A 16,894-nucleotide genomic window follows, 5' to 3' on the forward strand; every position below is an offset into this window, starting at 1 on the left:
GGCCACGGCTGGGTACTGCACATCCACAGAGCTCCACAGCTCCATAGACAGTATAGTGGCCACGGCTGGGTACTGCACATCCACAGAGCTCCACAGCTCCATAAACAGTATAATGGCCGCGGCTGGGTACTGCACATCCACAGAGCTCCACAGCTCCATAGACAGTATAGTGGCCACGGCTGGGTACTGCACATCCACAGAGCTGCACAGCTCCATAGACAGTATAGTGGCCACGGCTGGGTACTGCACACCCGCAGAGCTGCACAGCTCCATCCACAGTATAGTGGATTCTGACCTTTCATTCACCCCCTACATCCGATCACTGGCTCGCTCTTCTTACCTGCATCTCAAAAACATTTCTAGAATTCGCCCTTTTCTTACTTTCGACTCTGCAAAGACTCTTACTGTTTCACTTATTCATTCTCGTCTGGACTATTGTAACTCTCTACTAATCGGCCTCCCTCTTGCAAAACTCTCCCCGCTCCAATCTGTCCTGAATGCTGCAGCCAGGATCATATTCCTCACCAACCGTTACACCGATGCCTCTACCCTGTGCCAGTCATTACACTGGCTACCCATCCACTCCAGAATCCAGTACAAAACTACTACCCTCATCCACAAAGCACTCCATGGCTCAGCACCACCCTACATCTCCTCCCTGGTATCAGTCTACCACCCTACCCGTGCCCTCCGCTCCGCTAATGACCTCAGGTTAGCATCCTCAATAATCAGAACCTCCCACTCCCGTCTCCAAGACTTTACACGTGCTGCGCCGATTCTTTGGAATGCACTACCTAGGTTAATACGATTAATCCCCAATCCCCACAGTTTTAAGCGTGCCCTAAAAACTCATTTGTTCAGACTGGCCTACCGCCTCAATGCATTAACCTAACGATCCCTGTGTGGCCTATTTATAATAAAAAAAAAAAAAAAAAAAAAAAAAAAGGTTCCTCGCATCATGTTCTCATTCACTTTATGCAGTTAATAGCCCTCTGTGTCTGTACTGCTACATACTTAGGCAGATAACTGGTTCATGCAGCTTTACATGAACACCCGAGCCTTACACTATAGCCGGTCCAAATAACTAAAGCAATTGTTACCATCCACCTCTCGTGTCTCCCCTTTTCCTCATAGTTTGTAAGCTTGCGAGCAGGGCCCTCACTCCTCCTGGTATCTGTTTTGAACTGTATTTCTGTTATGCTGTAATGTCTATTGTCTGTACAAGTCCCCTCTATAATTTGTAAAGCGCTGTGGAATATGTTGGCGCTATATAAATAAAAATTATTATTATTATTATTATAGTGGCCACGGCTGGGTACTGCACATCCAGAGCTGCACAGCTCCATCAACAGTATAGTGGCCGCGGCTGGGTACTGCACATCCGCAGAGCTGCACAGCTCCATCCACAGTATAGTGGCCGCGGCTGGGTACTGCACATCCACAGAGCTGCACAGCTCCATCCACAGTATAGTGGCCGCGGCTGGGTACTGCACATCCGCAGAGTGCACAGCTCCATCCACAGTATAGTGGCCACGGCTGGGTACTGCACACCCGCAGAGCTGCACAGCTCCATCCACAGTATAGTGGCCGCGGCTGGGTACTGCACATCCGCAGAGCTGCACAGCTCCATAGACAGTATAGTGGCCACGGCTGGGTACTGCACATCCGCAGAGCTGCACAGCTCCATCCACAGTATAGTGGCCGCGGCTGGGTACTGCACATCCGCAGAGTGCACAGCTCCATAGACAGTATAGTGGCCACGGCTGGGTACTGCACATCCGCAGAGCTGCACAGCTCCATCCACAGTATAGTGGCCGCGGCTGGGTACTGCACATCCGCAGAGTGCACAGCTCCATAGACAGTATAGTGGCCACGGCTGGGTACTGCACATCCGCAGAGCTGCACAGCTCCATCCACAGTATAGTGGCCGCGGCTGGGTACTGCACATCCGCAGAGCTGCACAGCTCCATAGACAGTATAGTGGCCACGGCTGGGTACTGCACATCCGCAGAGCTGCACAGCTCCATCCACAGTATAGTGGCCGCGGCTGGGTACTGCACATCCGCAGAGTGCACAGCTCCATAGACAGTATAGTGGCCACGGCTGGGTACTGCACATCCGCAGAGCTGCACAGCTCCATCCACAGTATAGTGGCCGCGGCTGGGTACTGCACATCCGCAGAGCTGCACAGCTCCATAGACAGTATAGTGGCCACGGCTGGGTACTGCACATCCGCAGAGCTGCACAGCTCCATCCACAGTATAGTGGCCGCGGCTGGGTACTGCACATCCGCAGAGCTGCACAGCTCCATAGACAGTATAGTGGCCACGGCTGGGTACTGCACATCCGCAGAGCTGCACAGCTCCATCCACAGTATAGTGGCCGCGGCTGGGTACTGCACATCCGCAGAGCTGCACAGCTCCATAGACAGTATAGTGGCCACGGCTGGGTACTGCACATCCGCAGAGCTGCACAGCTCCATCCACAGTATAGTGGCCGCGGCTGGGTACTGCACATCCGCAGAGTGCACAGCTCCATAGACAGTATAGTGGCCACGGCTGGGTACTGCACACCCGCAGAGCTGCACAGCTCCATCCACAGTATAGTGGCCGCGGCTGGGTACTGCACATCCGCAGAGCTGCACAGCTCCATAGACAGTATAGTGGCCACGGCTGGGTACTGCACATCCGCAGAGCTGCACAGCTCCATAGACAGTATAGTGGCCACGGCTGGGTACTGCACATCCACAGAGCTCCACAGCTCCATAGACAGTATAGTGGCCACGGCTGGGTACTGCACACCCGCAGAGCTGCACAGCTCCATAGACAGTATAGTGGCCACGGCTGGGTACTGCACATCCGCAGAGTGCACAGCTCCATAGACAGTATAGTGGCCACGGCTGGGTACTGCACACCCGCAGAGCTGCACAGCTCCATCCACAGTATAGTGGCCGCGGCTGGGTACTGCACATCCGCAGAGCTGCACAGCTCCATAGACAGTATAGTGGCCACGGCTGGGTACTGCATATCCGCAGAGCTGCACAGCTCCATAGACAGTATAGTGGCCACGGCTGGGTACTGCACATCCGCAGAGCTGCACAGCTCCAGCCACAGTATAGTGGCCGCGGCTGGGTACTGCACATCCACAGAGTGCACAGCTCCATCCACAGTATAGTGGCCACGGCTGGGTACTGCACACACGCAGAGCTGCACAGCTCCATAGACAGTATAGTGGCCACGGCTGGGTACTGCACACACGCAGAGCTGCACAGCTCCATAGACAGTATAGTGGCCACGGCTGGGTACTGCACATCCGCAGAGCTGCACAGCTCCATAGACAGTATAGTGGGAGCTGTTTTTTGTCCCCAGGAGTAGTAGAATTAAAATAGTTCCAAAAATGATCTGTTAAAGTGATTTTATTAAAGTGATCATCAAGTCCAGACTTCATAATGTGGTCCATGAAGTCGTCATCGTGAGTCACAGTGTATCCCGGGGTGAAGAATCTGCCATTGTTTCTTGCAGATACGGCTCAGCCCTTGTGATCTGGATTAATAAACACTTCCAGTGTCAATGTAAAATGCTCCTGAATAAGCCGCGTGGATCTCATCTCCGCTGCACCGCAGTCTCCTCCACCGTGGATTTTCATTAGGATTTTGCAGCCGTGTTCTGACTTTTGCTCCTATGATCGGCGCCGACTGCTTCAGAGACGCTGGAAAATCCTTCATCGCTGTGAAGAAGACAGAATACAGATTATTCCTCTGCTCTCATCTCCAGAATCCAAATGTTGTGCAATGCAATTGGTGCAAATTCGTCAAAACCAGAAGCCGACCGGCCGCCATTTTGCTGGATTAAAGTGCCAGGAAGGGGCATAAGAAACCAAATTCTTAATGAATCTCTCCACTTCCCCTGTGCCATTCTGGACTTTATCCTCCGGTCAGGTCTTTGGCATGCCCGGCAGTACGGAGACCTTTGCAACCAATTTTATCATGTTGCTCAAAACGGTTTTGTGTCTACAGCTTCTCTGAAACCTTTTGACGCAAATTCTGCATGCAATAGATAAGGTTTCCAAAGATGTGCATGCCCATCAAAGGGAATCCGTCTAGTGTTTTTTCACCCATGCATTGCAGTTGTAGTGCTTGCTTGTAAAATGGGGGACACTATAGCAGGAAGGAGCCCAGGATGGAGGGCATTATTACCGGAAGGAGCCCAGGATGGAGGGCATTATTACCGGAAGGGGCCCAGGATGGAGGGCATTATTACCAGAAGGGGCCCAGGATGGAGGGCATTATTACCGGAAGGGGCCCAGGATGGAGGGCATTATTACCGGAAGGGGCCCAGGATGGAAGGCATTATTACCAGAAGGGGCCCAGGATGGAGGGCATTATTACCAGAAGGGGCCCAGGATGGAGGGCATTATTACCAGAAGGGGCCCAGGATGGAGGGCATTATTACCGGAAGGGGCCCAGGATGGAGGGCATTATTACCGGAAGGGGCCCAGGATGGAGGGCATTATTACCGGAAGGGGCCCAGGATGGAGGGCATTATTACCGGAAGGGGCCCAGGATGGAGGGCATTATTGCCGGAAGGGGCACAGGATGGAGGGCATTATTACCGGAAGGGGCACAGGATGGAGGGCATTATTACCGGAAGGGTACTCTTTATGCCTCTGACAATAGACAAATGTTTTTATTCACCGAGAAGATTAAAACAGTAAGGGATCGAAACAAAGATGCATAACTTGAAGAAAAAGAAATTGTATGCATCTTGCAAGAAAACAAAGAACGCACAAGGATCCTCTGCTACTTACATAAGTAACTTCTCCAGCTCCCGAGTCACTTTTCCTATAACAGGGGGTCCTTGATAAGTAAGTGCTGTGTACAGCTGAACAAGCGAGGCCCCGGCGCGGATCTTCTGCAGAGCGTCTAACCCACAGCTGACGCCCCCTACGCCAATGATAGGAACTTGGCCTGAGAGAGTAAGACAACGTCAATATCTTGTATGGGACAGTAGCAACCACCCTACGGCCAGATTCATCTCTCGGTCTCACCTGAGGTCAATGCATACATTTCTCTAATGGTCTGTGTAGACAAATCTCGGAGAGGAACCCCACTTAATCCGCCCGCCTCAATGCTACTAGGGTCCTTCAGCGTCGAGGGGCGGCTCACTGTCGTGTTGGTGACTATCAGACCTTCTATGCCGAGCTGCAGACGAAAGAATAGTGGTTAATATATATGTATATACCATACATAAGAGTAAGGGCATGATCACTGCACCTCGGTCACTACAGCGGCAATGTCTTCTTTATCACTTGGGGACAGATCGGGCGCTATCTTGACAAGTATTGCAGGCCGGTGTTCACAGGGCAGCGAATTCCGAGCGTTTACTACCTGCAATGAAAACATTGTATACTTACATTTCTATACCACCATTTTAAAGGGACTCTGTCACCTGAATTTGGCGGGACTGGTTTTGGGTCATATGGGCGGAGTTTTCGGGTGTTTGATTCACCCTTTCCTTACCCGCTGGCTGCATGCCGGCTGCAATATTGGATTGAAGTTCATTCCTGTCCTCCATAGTACACGCCTGCGCAAAGCAATCTTGCCTTGCGCAGGCGTGTACTATGGAGGACAGAGAATGAACCTTAATCCAATATTGCAGCCAGCATGCAGCCAGCGGGTAAGGAAAGGGTGAATCAAACACCCGAAAACTCCGCCCATATGACCCAAAACCAGTCCCGCCAAATTCAGGTGACAGAGTCCTTTTAAGTGTGAAGACAAAAAAAGCTGCATTGAAAAACATGACTAGATAATAAAGCATACCTAAATATAACTATCGTGCTAATCCAAAAAGTTACAACTATATCTGTATATGGTGAACATTGGTGATAGAAGGTATAAACATGCAAAAAATAGAAAAGGTCAACCACTTTATGTTGCCTGAACCATGGGGTAAGAGAGGCCTAGAGGGCGGTCCCAGGGCAAGAATAAAAAGAGAAGCCCAGGCTAAAAAAAGAAGCCAAAAGGGCTGGCCCAGGAGAATGAGAATGCCAGAAGAAGGGTCAGCAGGTGAGCCCAGGGAGAAAAAAAAGCAAATTAAATTTAAGGGTGTGTGTGTCTACGGGCCGTATTACATCCGGAATAGCTGCGGATTGAACGCTGCGTAGAGCCGCAGCGTTCAATCCGCAGCGTCCAGATGTTACAGCATAGTGGAGGGGATTTTATGAAATCCCGTCTCCACTATGCGTGAGAACACGCACCCGGCGGCCCTGCGTTTCCGGACATGCGGCGAGTCTTTTTAGAAAGCAGCATGTCCGTTTACCTTGCGGCGACGCTGCGCCGCCGCAAGGTAAAGACACAGGGTCCTATATGTGGGGTGCGATGATTCCGTATGTGTGCAATGAACACATCCAGAATCATTGCGTCCGCAGAAGGGGGCGGCACTTTGGGCGGAGCGAGTTTTCCACTCCTTCCAAACCGCCGGCCACCTTGAACGTGAACACATACTTTAAGAGGAGTATGGAAAATGGTCCCCGGAAAAAAAAAAGAAAAGAGAAGCCCAGAGGCATGGCTCAAGGTAATGATAATGACAGAACATACATAGTAACATAGTTAGTAAGGCCGAAAAAAGACATTTGTCCATCCAGTTCAGCCTATATTCCATCATAATAAATCCCCAGATCTACGTCCTTCTACAGAACCTAATAATTGTATGATACAATATTGTTCTGCTCCAGGAAGACAGGAAGACAGGAAGGGAGTCACGGTCTTAAAAAGGGACTTGTCTGGAGATGGAGAGCAGGAAGAGTCTGTCAGGTTCCCTTCACAATCTACTTCATACCTTAGCCAGCAGATGGCGCAGCTGCTCTCTGCCCTGAAGAGCTCTCAGTCCGGGGGTATTCGGGCTCGACACGTTGATAACGAGGTAGTCAGCCAGGGGTCCGAGTTCACGCACTCCCCTTGTGTAATCAGCAACTGCGTTTTCCGATGTTTTATTCTTTCCTAAATTTACACCCAGTGGCATTCCCTCTGGAAAAACAAAAGTCGGGCTATTCTTTGCTTAATTACTCCCTTTCCAGAATTACATCACAATAATAACATGTAAGATTTAGAAGTGAAAAAAAAATGAAAATCTTGAGTAACTTGCACTTTTCACTGCAGGAAACAAAGTCAGAATTTTACTTTATGTGCGATTGAAGAAGAAAAATAACCAAAGAATAAAAAAAAAAAAAAATAGGACAAAAATAGGTTGAATTCATTGTAAATTGTTGGTAGTAGTCAGATGTCTCCTACAGAAAATCAACTGACCAGCAGTCAGGGTCTTCTGCTTCTCTGCCCTCCGCAGCAGCCGGCGGCGAACCACCGCTATGCCGTGACTGTTAAATCCATATCTGGAGAAAAATGCAAAATAAAGATTAATTAACATTGTAATAAAGTTAGAAATTAGATATTACATAGATACAGCAAACATTCTCTACTCTGAAGGAGTTGGGCAGGGAGAAACAGGAGGGGATTCTTCCCTCTGTGCCCAGAGTCCCCAGTATTTTCTGATAAAACATCATTGGTTTTAAGGAGCGAACACATCTGGATTGTTTTCTGCCTGAAAAAAATAAATATTATTATATTCAGAGGATGTATAAATATCTGCACGCAATTACCTCCCCCTGGTCTATTCTCTTCAGCGAGGAGTTCTGCTTTTTTTTCAGACACAATGATAGCCAGATATTGATCTGGAGACCAGGTGAGCAGAGCCAGAAGATGCAAACGTCACACTGGACCTATACCCGGGATTTTTTTCGCAATATGAAAGCACCAGGCCGCATGTTGCTGGTGCTCCAGTGATGGCCTAGATGGCTGCAGGGTCTCCGAACTTGTCAACCATCGAGCACATGTTGGACAAGACTGATCGGTGATTACACAGGAGCTGCCAGCAGCGGATCTTGATGATTTGGTCAATTGAATTCATCACATAACTATTAATAACCTCATAGCGTTTGGCGCTCGTGGACACATACATATGGTGGAGACTGGAGCAGACTAATGGGAGCTGGGACACTAATGAATAAAGTGAATCATCGGTCACCTGTTGATAATGGCCTTGTCTTCAAGAAGGCGAAACACTCTGGGCTTCTGGTTTCCTTCCTGGGGTTCCGGGGTGACACTTCCGATTTCTACAAAACCAAAGCCCATTTTGAAAAGTCCATCTACAGCCTCTGCGTGCTTATCAAACCCGGCAGCCAGGCCCACTGGATTTCGGAACTTGTGACCCAGTACTGTAGTCTCCTAGGAGGAAGAAGGAAAAACAGTTTGGGCTAGCAGATGGAAGAGGATTACCTTCAAATAAAGTTTACTGCAGCGACCATGCTGGGTCTTCACTCTCTAGCACTAAATCTGTGGCAAAACTAAACACTCCCGGCAAGGTAAGTCGTCATTTTTTCAAAAAAAGATGAAGCTACATGCTGCCATAGTCTGTTGGGTCATTAAATGGGTTGTCCGTTCCTTCACAAATCCAACAATACACCCGAGACTGGTGTCAGCACTGTGGATCACGCCATACTCTTGTCATCAACTTAATGAACACTGCAGGCAATCAGCACCTGCTGATGGGTTGCAGTCTTCAAATTTAATCCAAGCAACAACAAAAAAAAGCTGAGACTGGCGGGGAATACAGTGCAAAGTATGGAGGAGCAGCGCCAATTAATAGAGGCTGTTAAGAAGTGGACTTTCCCTTTAGCAAGGAGACTTGATCAATAAAAAAAGCCCCAACAGACTAAGGAATCATATTTCTCTATCAACTCCTGGCATTCGTGTACACTGCGTTTTGTTCATACCAGATGCTGTGAATTATGCTGTGCACATCGTGGGACAAGGCCCAGAGCCGCAAACTTTATGGACAACGTGTGCGCCAGTTCAGGTGACATCGCTTTCTGCAATGTCGGCATCAACAATTCTGCGTAGAAACGTTCATCCCCCTGAACAGTAAGAATGGAGGAGAAGAGGAAACCTCCACCGCCCAGGATAACAAGAGCTTCCTTCCACCGGCGCTGAAAGAGAGGAAAAAAGAGGATGATTAGTTCTGAGAACCCCTTTAAAACTGGACGCTGGGGGTTCGGCGTCTCCAAACTCTGTTGTCAGTTAAGGGATCCAAGCAAATCGTTCAAAACACGGACCAGCTGCAGGTCTCCCGACCGTTTAAAGCTGGTTTCAAACGTCCTGCTATTTACGGTACTGGAAAAAATTGTACTGGATATATCATGGTGTTGTGAATGTAATACTTGAGGCACACGTGTGTCACACGGACGGCCGCTGGGGAAGAAGTGTTACAGTAAGCGCTGTTCCCCAGTGACAGGTGCTGAAGCCGGCTCTCATCATTCTCTCCTACTCTGATCGGAGGAACCAGAGAAGAAAGATGATAGTTATCTTAAAGTCCGAACAATGACAGCAGGTGGGGGCTTTTGGGACTATTACTCCCATCATCCCACACTTGCTGCCGCTAATAACAGTGATAGCAGGAGTGGATGATCGGGGTATTCTACAGCAGCAGCCACCTGCAATCTAATGAAATGAATGAAAACCTGCATGGGTTCCCCCTTATTTTCTTAAACCAACCAGGCAAAATTGACCGCTGGGGGCTGCATCCCTCAGCAAGGTTGGTTATCGAGAATAGAGGGGTCCCCGTGCTGTTGGTGTGGGGTCCCCCCATTTTTGGCAACCAGCCTTGCTAAAGCTCACAGCTGGGGGCTGCTATTCTCAGACTGGTAATGGGCCATTGTTATAGGCACCCCAGACTAAGAACAGCAGCCCGCAGCTACCCAGAAAAGGTGCATCTATTAGATGCGCCAATTCTGGCACTTTGCCCTGCTGATCCCACTTGCCTTGTAGCGGTGGCAAGTGGGGTTCATATTTGTGGGTGCCAAGATGCGACTGCAGGCTAAAAACCACTGGTGAATGAGATGCTGAGAGCGCAGCGTCATGCACCAGCGGTGACATCATCACTGGCATTTTCCCACAGTGCTGTGGTCACCGCAGTTCAGCCCGGCCTCGGTCACGTCACCGCTGGCGAATGATGCGGCCTTCTCAGTGTCTCATTCACCAGTGGTTCTCAGCCTGGGTAGTCGCATCTTGGCACCGTCCAGGTTGAAAACTATTTAGCCCCCAGATATGGATTACGGTGTGGGACAGCACAACAGTCAGGTATGGTATATTGTTGTTTTTTTTTTTATTTTACTTTTATTACAGGAGATCCAGAGCTTTGGCGGAATTAGGCGAGGTCATAAGTATGGTTTAATTGAGATTATTAAAGGAGTCTGTGTCATTTTTTTCAATTAAAAGATTTCATTTTGGCTGTGTCTTTATATACATACTATAGGATTAGTAATGGATCGGTGTCTTATAGAAGCTTCTCCATTACTAAGCCGTGGGCTTGATGTCATCCGACAATAGAAAGGTGACATCAACCCCACATGCCACCGCTACAGGGCAAGCTGTATAAAGATTTTTATTTTCTTTAAAAAAAAATAAATGTATGATTAAGAAAAATATCTAAAAAAAAAAAGGAAAAAAAAATGTATGGATATACACACACGCATTTTTACCCTTTCAGATTATTTTAAATCATACAATATATATATATATATATATATATATATATATATTTTTTTTTTTTTACACATATATTCACTTTTGGGGATAAAAATTGTCTGCAAAGGTGGCTGACCCCTCTACAAATGTACATCTCAGCTATCCTGCACGTTAGTTAGACCCCACCAAGGATAGACTGCTTGCTAAGATAAAATACAAGAACCTTCAGTTTACTTGCAGCAAGCAGAGGTCTGCACACATTAATGCACACAGTCATATCCGGAAAACAAACTGCAGAACTTGTCAATCTTATTTGCATACAGACAGGAAAATCCCTCTAAATTACAACTGTAATGACTACATGTCCCAGAATGCCACTGCAGCCAGAACTCTCCGTGTTCTCGCTGGCACTTGTAGTTCTTCCATAAATGTGCTTGGTCCAGAGACCTATCGCTTATGAGACGAGCACTGGTTCCACACGCCGAGCTCTTACCTTCACGTGGGCTCCGAGCATCTTCACTTCCGGATGTTGCGCCACGTGACCGGATGTTATGTCTCTCCGCGCCGCCATGATAGTTAAGGGCAATGAGTCCTGGCAGGGGAGTTGTGCTTAGTGGGTAATCGCTTCTATTTTTTTTCCATTTTTATTTATTTTTTTATCTCCTTCAGAATAAATATTTTGTATAAGAAATGTTCACACTTTTATTCCTTCGTCTGTTCTAAAATAATGACACCGGGGTGTTAGTTTGCATCCAGACGTCTGTTTTCTTTGCATACGAGAAAAAAAAATTGACCATATTGTTTGGAAGATTTTCGTCCATTCTTGCCCCTGCAAAAAAATAAACTCCTTCAACCGAATAATTAAAAAAAAAAATTCTGATAAATTTTTCACCACTAAAGTAATAGTAAGAAAAACCAGACACGTCGGCTATGGCTGTAATCGTACGGATGAAGAGAACCATACTGCGATGTCAGTTTTACCACCTAATATAAACCGTAAAAACAATTCCCAAAAAAAACACCCAGAATTGCATTTTTTTTTCACCATTATTTTCACGATTTCTCTCCACTTGGATTTTTTTCCATTACACTGTGATAAAATAAATGGCGTCGTTCAAAAGTACAACTCGTCCCGCCTAAAACAAGCTCTATGTGGACAGAAAAATAAAAAAAAAGGCACGGGTGGATCGTGATTCCACCCGCAGCTGTTAGAGGCACATGTCAGTTGATCAAATCAGCTGACATGTGCCAGAAAAGATGAGGACTCCGCGCCGGACGCTGCACCAAACGGGGAGACCTGACATGCGCAGTACATGGACGGTTTATGTCGTGAAGGGGTTAAGCTTTCCCATTGACTTGAATACTTGTGAGCATAATATGGCGACTAAAACGAATAAAGCTGTGTGAATGCAGCTTCTTAGGCTATGTTCACACCTTGCAGTGAGTTGCACACAGCCCGTGCATATGTCCTTAGCCCAAATCTTCTGCTCTTGGTGCTTTACTAGAAAGGACATGTCCCCAAATAATAAAATAAATTCTGTGCACTCAAATAAATATCACAGCAGGGCGACCCCCGCAGTCACGTATGGGGCACTGTCCAGATAATCCTCTTTCAAATCAGAGGTCGGGTATTCAAATATCAGCAAACAGACAGCGCAAATATAAGAGGCCGTAATGAGAGCGGCGTGTGTGCCGAGAGCTGAGCAAACACCCAGCGCAAACATACCGCGCGCTAATGAGAGCACACAGCAAGCACGCGAGGCAAATGGTCCGGCACTGCAGATCAGCAGTGTGACACGTCCAATCTGTCTTCATTATCTGTCATTAGTGCACTAAATGGGGAAAAGTATTGGGCTCCGCGTCTTAATCAATGAATTCAAGTTGTTTATTCAGCCCCATTGCCCCTGGTGTATAACATCCCGTCCTCCGGGGTATAACATCTGACCCCTCGCCCCCTGGATATAACATCCGGCCCCCCGGGGTATAACATCTGACCCCTCATCCCCTAGGTATAACATCTGGTCCCAGGTGTGTAACATCTGGCCCCTCGCCCCCTGGGTATAATATCCGGTCCCCCGGGTATAACTTCTGACCCCTTGGCCCCTGGGTATAATATCCGGTCCCTGGTGTACAACATCTGGCCCATCAGCCCCTGGGTATAACATCTGGTCCCCCAGGTATAACATCTGACCCCTCATCCCCTAGGTATAACATCCGGTCCCAGTTGTGTAACATCTGGCCCCTCGCCCCCTGGGTATAATATCCGGTCTCTGGTGTATAACATCTGACCCCTCGCCCCCTGGGTATAACATCTGGTCCCCCTGGTATAACATCTGGCCCCTGGGTATAACATCCGGTCCGTCAGGGTATAACATCTGGCCACTCGCCCCCTGGGTATAATATTTGGTCCCTGATGTGTAACAACTGGCCCCTCGCCCCCTGGGTATAACATCCGGTCCCCCGGGTATAACATCTGACCCCTCAGCCCCTGAATATAACATCCGGTCCCCCGGGTATAACATCTGACCCCTCAGCCCCTGAATATAACATCCGGTCCCCCGGGTATAACATCTGACCCCTCAGCCCCTGAATATAACATCCGGTCCCCCGGGTATAACATCTGACCCCTCAGCCCCTGAATATAACATCCAGTCCCCCGGGTATAACATCTGACCCCTTGGCCCCTGGGTATAACATCCGGTCCCCCAGGTATAACATCTGACCCCTCGCCCCCTGGGTATAATATCCGGTCTCTGGTGTATAACATCTGACCCCTCGCCCCCTGGGTATAACATCTGGTCCCCCTGGTATAACATCTGGCCCCTGGGTATAACATCCGGTCCGTCAGGGTATAACATCTGGCCACTCGCCCCCTGGGTATAATATTTGGTCCCTGATGTGTAACAACTGGCCCCTCGCCCCCTGGATATAACATCCGGTCCCCCGGGTATAACATCTGACCCCTCAGCCCCTGAATATAACATCCGGTCCCCCGGGTATAACATCTGACCCCTCAGCCCCTGAATATAACATCCAGTCCCCTGGGTATAACATCTGACCCCTTGGCCCCTGGGTATAACATCCGGTCCCCCAGGTATAACATCTGACCCCTCGCCCCCTGGGTATAATATCCGGTCCCTGGTGTGTAACATCTGGCCCCACGCCCCCTGGGTATAACATCTGGCCCCTCAGCCCCTGGGTATAATATCCCCCCATTGTATAACCTCAAGCTCCTCCCCAGTGTTTAATATCCATTCCAACCCCTCGCCCCCAGTGTATAATATTTTGCCCCCCCTCCTCACTGGTGTATATCCTCCGTACCTAGCCTCCCGGTATATGACCTCCGACCCCCCACCATGCCGTCTGCCTTTACTAGCATAACAGAACGGCCGATGGTGCAGAGCTTACTGATAGCAGCACGATCCTGTAATAGCCACAGGGGTAACAAGTCCGTTCATGACATTTCTTCTTCCAAAATCTTCCCCCATCACCTATGAGTGATATTATTGAGAAGCGGAAGGAACTGCAGCAACTCAGCCACAAAATGGTGACCCCGTAATGTTAGAGAACAGGGGGCCGAGTGCTGATGAGCAGAGGGCAGAAAAATCACCAACCCTCTGCTGACCCCATAACTGCTGAGTCCAGACCTCCTCTGGTATAACATTAGCACAGACACTGAGCCCCCGCCAGGAGTTTCATGGCCGAGCAGCTGCATGCAGCCGTACATCACCAAGCACAATGCCGAGTGTTGGATGGAGTGGTGTAATGACACCACCACTGGACACTGGAGAAGTGTTCTATGCAGTGACAGATAACACTTCTCTGAGGTCTGATGGAGGAGTCTGGGTTTGGTGACTCCAGGAGAACATTACTCCCTGACTGCATTGTGCCCCCAGTACAGATGGAGGAGGATAATGCTATGACCTGTTATCAGGGGTCGGCCTTGGCCTCTTAGTTCCAGTGAAAGGAAACCTTAATCTTCAGCACAAGATTTTATGGAATCTTCCAGCTGTGGGGAACAGTTTGGAGAAGACCCTTCTCTGTTTCCCATAACTGTGCCCATAAAGTCATGGTTGGGGGAGTTTGGTGGAAGAACATGTCCGACCGCACAAAGCCCGGACCTCAACCCCATGCACCAGCCTTGGGACGAACTAGAACGGACAATGTGAGCTTGTCCTCCCCCCCAACATCAGGGTCTGACCTCACAAATGCTCTAATGGATGATTGGACAAAAATATCAGTGTTGACTTCTACCTCTTATATGATGGTTGTGGTGAATGTATTACAACATACAGTACATGCCGGTTCTCTGTTTCTTTTATTAAAAAAAAACTATTTTTTATTTATCTTCACACAACATGGAAAACATCACAAAAATGTAAAACTTCTGATTTGTTTTAGACCTGCATGTCCTTATTCATGGGCTATGAGTAAGGTCAAGCATTGCCCGAAACGTGTTGACGATTTTGTATGCATTTGAGATGTTTTCCTTGTTGGGTGAAGCTAAAGAATAGAGGGTTTTTGGCTGTTTTTTGTTTATTTTTTCTTTATAGAAGACACAGATACACATTTTTTTGTCTTGGATTCTGACCTTCTTTCCAGGAGCCGAGTACCTGGGGAACATTGGCAGCTGATGGGGTGAGCTGTTTTAGAGACCTTTGTAGTGTACTGATATCTCCACATTTTGGAGATATTGGATGCCATTGATAGAGTTTGGTGGTTTGTGCTGTGTCCTAAATTGCTGATGACCCTGCTGACTTCCCGCCTTCACTGACTATGAGTGGATTCCAGCCATTAGCGCAACCTTAGTGATTTTCACAGATGCTGGTGACGCAAGGCGTACCTTAGTAGGTTTGGGGAATGGTACCTTGGTTGGGGAAGAGTGGAATGAGCAAGCATCAGAAAAGCAGACCAGGACTGAAATGCGTTAGCCATGATGGGTGTTCCTAATGGAGAAGGGCATTGGTACATCATTTTTAGTAAGAGGGCTCAAAACACTCATCAATCATATGTCTAATGGAAGGGAAAGAGGTCTCATGAAATGTCTTGTCCAAATGTCCATGGTGTAACTTGAAGCTTGAATCTCTAACAGGGACCCAACTATCACAAGTCTTTATTAGTACTGGTCTTCACATATTGACAAAAAAGGACCTTTTGGGAGGTCTCAGAGCCTGGATCCAACTCTCCTGAACCCATTATAGTTACACCCCTGTCATCAGGATTTGGATGAGGTGTGAGGACGAGTAGGACTATAGCCTACCCTCTTCTTTGTCTGCCCTGATTGCCTCATTTTCCTAGATACATTACTTTTTTTTTTGTTCATTGACTTCCTGTTCATCTTTTCTCTGTGGGAATCCTGTACTCTGGATTAGGATGACTATACTCCAAGATCTTTCCTTCTTCTGTCTACTTTCATTATTTTGCCCGCTGGGTAACGCTGGCGATTTATTATGCCCAGGAAGGGGATTTTCATTGTCAGATTCCTGTTTTCGGTTCGTGGAGCAAAGGACGGATTTTTGGGGTGCAAGGCGGTCCTGTGGAGCATGCGGAGGGAACCTGGCCAATGTATACGAGGAGATCTTGGCACCTCTGGCACAACCGATCAATGAGACATCACGCTGGTGGGTCAACCATAATGATCTAGGTGAGAGATACTTATTTTTATGCTTCATATGAAGGGTTCCAGCGGGTTCCTGGTATTGGGTCAGATATGTACCTGTGGCCATTTTATAGGAGGAAGAATTGCTGCAGAAATCTACCTATTCTATGAGTAAGGGTAGGTTCACACGACCAATGTCTCCGCGTATGAGCAAAATAGACCGATTACTTTGATCATACTTTAATCAGAGTTTGATCAGCATGGCATCAGTTTTTCATGGAGGTTGGGAGCGGAAAAAAGTTTTGCCATTCTGACAGACCATGAAAGTCATTAGCGTGTGATCCGATTTTCTTTCACGGACCCATAGACTTCCATTGCCAATTTTGATCTGACTCCTCAGATCAAAATTGGACATGTCTCCGATATTTTCTACTGAACACTTGGTCATGTCTCCGATATTTTCTGCTGAACACTTGGTCATGTCTCCCATTTTTTCTGCTGAACACTCCATTCATTATCTATGGGTCTGGAGAGCGCTGTGCTCGATTATCTATGGAAATCCCATAGACCATGAATGGAACAGATATCCTGCTCCTCTCCACTCACCCCCATCTGACCCACTCTCAGGATCGTTGGGGGTCCCAGCGATCAGACACCAATTATCCCCTATCCAAAGTATAGGGAATGATTTATTTATTATTTTGGGAAGGGGGGAGGTT

General features: G+C 48.0%; 1 protein-coding gene across 1 annotated transcript; it reads right to left on the reverse strand.

Moving 5' to 3' along the window:
- Positions 1–3,400: 3,400 nt before the first annotated feature.
- DHODH (dihydroorotate dehydrogenase (quinone)) lies at positions 3,401–11,198 on the reverse strand. The gene is made up of 9 exons (XM_069739116.1): positions 11,070–11,198; positions 8,827–9,039; positions 8,079–8,278; positions 7,304–7,386; positions 6,837–7,024; positions 5,273–5,386; positions 5,047–5,200; positions 4,807–4,966; positions 3,401–3,726 (listed from the first exon to the last, which is right to left on the reverse strand). The coding sequence occupies exons 1-9, from the start codon at positions 11,145–11,147 to the stop codon at positions 3,645–3,647; spliced, it is 1,272 nt and encodes a 423-aa protein (XP_069595217.1). The 5' UTR covers positions 11,148–11,198; the 3' UTR covers positions 3,401–3,644.
- Positions 11,199–16,894: the final 5,696 nt, after the last annotated feature.

The sequence above is a fragment of the Ranitomeya imitator genome, chromosome 9 (assembly GCF_032444005.1).
Source record: "Ranitomeya imitator isolate aRanImi1 chromosome 9, aRanImi1.pri, whole genome shotgun sequence".
Lineage (NCBI taxonomy): Eukaryota > Metazoa > Chordata > Amphibia > Anura > Dendrobatidae > Ranitomeya > Ranitomeya imitator.

Excerpts from the sequence above, each read along its gene's own strand:
- DHODH (XM_069739116.1), bottom strand. The coding sequence starts at position 11,147 with ATGGCGGCGCGGAGAGACATAACATCCGGTCACGTGGCGCAACATCCG. Across the intron at positions 7,025-7,303 it reads GCAGAAGACCCTGACTGCTG|AGGGAATGCCACTGGGTGTA; the intron begins GTCAGTTGATTT and ends TTGTTTTTCCAG. Across the intron at positions 3,727-4,806 it reads GAGCTGGAGAAGTTACTTAT|CGATGAAGGATTTTCCAGCG; the intron begins GTAAGTAGCAGA and ends TCTTCTTCACAG.